The sequence below is a fragment of the Centruroides sculpturatus genome, unplaced genomic scaffold (assembly GCF_000671375.1).
Source record: "Centruroides sculpturatus isolate CEXI.00-Female unplaced genomic scaffold, Cexi_2.0 scaffold318, whole genome shotgun sequence".
Lineage (NCBI taxonomy): Eukaryota > Metazoa > Arthropoda > Arachnida > Scorpiones > Buthidae > Centruroides > Centruroides sculpturatus.
This window is the reverse complement of record NW_019384658.1, coordinates 624182-625456: the sequence shown is the minus strand read 5'-3', so window position 1 is coordinate 625456 and position 1275 is coordinate 624182. Positions and strand designations below refer to the sequence as shown.

At 25.4% G+C, this 1275-nt stretch overlaps 1 protein-coding gene across 2 annotated transcripts; it reads left to right on the top strand.

Moving 5' to 3' along the window:
* The first annotated feature begins 94 nt into the window (after window positions 1-94).
* On the top strand, window positions 95-918 carry LOC111626491. 2 transcript variants are annotated; one of them, XM_023369872.1, is made up of 2 exons: window positions 95-332; window positions 429-918. In XM_023369872.1, the coding sequence occupies exons 1-2, from the start codon at window positions 157-159 to the stop codon at window positions 820-822; spliced, it is 570 nt and encodes a 189-aa protein (XP_023225640.1). In that variant the 5' UTR covers window positions 95-156; the 3' UTR covers window positions 823-918. The 2 variants fall into 2 exon arrangements, with proteins under 2 accessions (XP_023225640.1, XP_023225639.1); XM_023369871.1 differs by having other exon boundaries at window positions 405-918.
* Window positions 919-1275: the final 357 nt, after the last annotated feature.

The following is a 1275-nucleotide window of genomic DNA, read 5'->3' as shown; positions in this document are numbered from 1 at the left end:
CATGAATTAAATAATCAATTAAGTTATTTAGATATAACAATTAAAAGATTTGAAGATCATTTGGAATACTGTAAATTTGAAAAACCGTGTAATACGAGAAAAGTAATTAATTATAGATCATACTGTCCTTTAAATCAAAAATATAATGTATACCTGATGGAAATAACAAAGATTTTTTCTAGAACAACAAATATAGATAAAAGAAAAGAAGAAATTGAAGATACACATAAGAAATACATCTTAAATGGATATCCAAAAAGATTACTAAATGATTGGTTCCACAGATTTTTAAGAAACAGGTTTAAAGTTAAACGTTGTCAAGAAATAATAAAGTATGTATCATTTCCGTATATAAAAGGTATTTATGAAAAATATAATAACTTCTTTAATCATAAATTAATTAGATTGGCTCCATCCTTAAATAACAGGTTATCAAATATGATGATCATCAGAAATAATGCTAAAGATATATTAGAAGAAGAAGGTGTTGTTTATCGGATAGAATGCACGTGTAACAATCCTAGTTTTTACGTCGGTGAAACAAAACGAAGATTAAGGATCAGACTGTCGGAACATTTGGCTGCCGTAAGGTTGAAAATGAGTAATTCTCCTGTCTTCCAACATTGTAATAGTAATAATTGTCAGATTAATATTAATAAATTAAAAATAATTTTTAAGGAAAAAAATATTGTAAAGCGAAAGGTAAAAGAACACTTCGCTATAATTATGCAAAACAATAATGTTAATTTAAATACCGGAATGTTAACAGCGGCATGCTGGGAGTTTTTTGTTAACTGTATAAGTGGCTCTTCAATGAGTTGACTGTTTGAACGTAGATTTTGTGCTGTAAGCCCCACTGAAGAGGCCATAGGCGAAATGCATTTGGGAAGCTTGTTAGTAATGATGTAAATAAAAATTTTTTTCTCTCTGCAGATTATTTTCTTTTTTATACCTTTTTAAACTTTGTTTTTTAAAAATTTTATAGTCATTATTTTAGTCCTTTTTAAACTTTGTTTTTTAAAAATTTTATAGTCATTATTTTAGTCCTTTTTAAACTTTGTTTTTTAAAAATTTTATAGTCATTATTGGCTTGTTTTTTGAAAAATTGAAGTTTTATATTATCCAAAAGTCAGAAAGGAAAGAAAAATATAATTTTTTTCGTAATTTTACATTTTATGTAAGAAAACAAAAGAAGAAAGATTTTTTTGTTACTTCACAATATTCAATATATTTTCAGAATATATGGGAAGATTAAAATAGCAGTTTTCTAAATAG